Source organism: Austrofundulus limnaeus, unplaced genomic scaffold (assembly GCF_001266775.1).
Source record: "Austrofundulus limnaeus strain Quisiro unplaced genomic scaffold, Austrofundulus_limnaeus-1.0 Scaffold73, whole genome shotgun sequence".
Lineage (NCBI taxonomy): Eukaryota > Metazoa > Chordata > Actinopteri > Cyprinodontiformes > Rivulidae > Austrofundulus > Austrofundulus limnaeus.
In genome coordinates this window covers 1323811-1326055 of record NW_013952475.1, presented here as the reverse complement: position 1 = coordinate 1326055, position 2245 = coordinate 1323811, and the positions used below count along the sequence as shown (strand labels likewise).

Genomic DNA, 2245 nt, shown 5'->3' with positions numbered 1-2245 from the left:
TCTCAGGCCTGTGCGAGACCTGCTTTCAGGCAGTAATTCCTGTTTCTTCACTCGAGGTGACCCCTACATAGGTCTTTCTTCACAAAAATGGCTTCTTTTACTCCTCTCTCAAACCAACGAAAGCCTGAAATTTGAAAAGCCTGAATTTTGCCTGAAACTCTCAGACTGAAGAAGTCTCTTGGAAGAGAGACGAAACATTTCATTAAAGAAGAACCCGTCCAGAAGACCTATACAATTTTTTTCCTTTTCGTTGTGACTAATGTTTACTGTACCAGCAGATTGTGATTTAATTGYGTTTTTTGAGCATTAATTTTTAGTTTAACTTGATATTTACCACAGGTGGTGAAGTACTGGCCTGACAAAGGGAAGTCTGGATTCTTGGTCTGGCGGTACCTGCTGAAGCGTGATGATGATGAGCCGGCTCCATGGACCAGAGAAGGCAAGGAACGCATCAAGAAACTTGGGCTYACCATTCAGGTAAAGATCATGGTTTGCACTCAAATTATTTTAAAKTTTTGTAGTAAAGTGTACTGCRTTAGTAATGAATGAAAACACTTGCTACTGCTGTTGATCCTTACTTATATACTACAGCTGTTGTAAACAAGTTTTTTGTTGCTGTAGTACCCTGCTGGCTATCAGAAGGAGAAAGAGAATAAGAATGAGGTTGAGGAGGAAGCAACACCTACCAAGGCGAAGAGGAAGAGAAAGTCTCAGGGCAGTGGTATGTTCTTTCAGCCACTAGCTTATTGGGTTGTGTGTTTTCTTTCCTTCTTACTTTGTTTTTTATTACACAAAGAGGCATACATTAATGCAGTAAGACTTTTCTGTTGGAAAATAACATTTAAAGCTATAATAAAGTTTGAAAAGTGAAATGTCTGGATTTCTTTCAGAATCCTCCAAGAGCTCACCGGCTAAGTCTCCTAAGAAGGTGAAGGTGGAGGCGTACAACCTCACACAAGAGCAGAAAACACTCATCAAGAGCGACAAGCAAAACAAAAAGCTGTGGGATGAAGCCATGGAGTCTCTTGCACTCGGACCGGTGAGGAGATAATGTTCTCATTTTTTAATTTACTTATAGTTCAGATTTTAATCATTCAGCTCTATAATACACCTTAACTCTGTTTGTACAAACGAATAACACTCCCTGTGTCCACCCTCCTACTCAACCCAGTCTTAACATATTTCACTTGCCATGCATTCATAAAACATTGTAAACTGGACTATATTACATCCCTCAGTCTCCCCCTTCCCTATATTTATTTGTGGGTTGTTATTTTGGTTTTAGAAATTGAGTACACTATTATTTTTGGATCATTGATGGTGGCACTTYACGATTATTACTATGTAATGCTGTGAATGTGCCAACATTGTGTCRATGTTTTTTAACAGTGACCAAAACYTACTGAATTGAACTAAAAGTCCAGTTTGTCACATTTCCACATTGATGCACTGTAGCAGTATGTTTCACTTTAGGAARTAATGATTGGTTTATCAGCTGGGTGCTGTTGTAGAAACCATGATGTAAAGAACTGTGATTGTTTATGACCTGGCAGTGCCATYAGTCATATGCCACAAATAAATGCAACTTGTCAGAATGTCTCCAGCAGTACCTTAAGGTAGAAATGCGCGATATAAACAATATACGGTAGAAACTATATAAATTTGTCCTATGATAGAGATCTGTAGTCTACCGGCCAACCGCGCACTTCTTTTTGATGATGTAACCAGCTGGAGTCAAAACAGGAAGCGGGAAGCAGCCTGGCTGAGAGCGCAAATGAGGAGGGGAAAAAAAAAAAACACCCGAACCAGACCTGGTTCGGGTGTGCGAAAATGAACGCCGAATTGTTTACATATTTGTGTGACGGCGCGTCCTCCGACCACACTGCCTGCTGCGGGAGGAGCGCGCGCCGCAGCACATGGTGACGCAGTGAGGCGACTGTCAGTGCAGGTGAAGTCAGTGCTCCAGGACTCACAAAAGCTCGCTGAGTCTGGACCTCGTTTCTCCTGCGGTCATAGCGCGACGCCGCATGGCCGAATGCCGTGGAAAAAAAAAAAAGTAAAGCATAAACAGGATGATTGTCACCCCGCCGGAGCGCGCACAGATTAAACATGTGGAGTGCAGAAAAAAATAATCTGCAAAGTGTGTAGAAAGGAATAAATGCAATTGGTTTTACCACCTTAAAACAAAGCAGGTTTTTCCAAACACAACATCCAATGGATGCAGATATCTATTACATTAAAGTTA

At 41.4% G+C, this 2245-nt stretch overlaps 1 protein-coding gene across 1 annotated transcript in view; it reads left to right on the top strand.

The window, feature by feature from the left end:
* uhrf1 (ubiquitin-like with PHD and ring finger domains 1) overlaps positions 1-2245 on the top strand; it is a 15754-nt gene that overhangs the window by 10237 nt on the left and 3272 nt on the right. Inside the window, exons 13-15 of the mRNA XM_014010784.1 lie at positions 340-477; positions 622-721; positions 891-1039. Coding sequence (XP_013866238.1) covers positions 340-477; positions 622-721; positions 891-1039 — 387 coding nt within the window. The remainder of the gene's footprint in view (positions 1-339; positions 478-621; positions 722-890; positions 1040-2245) is intronic.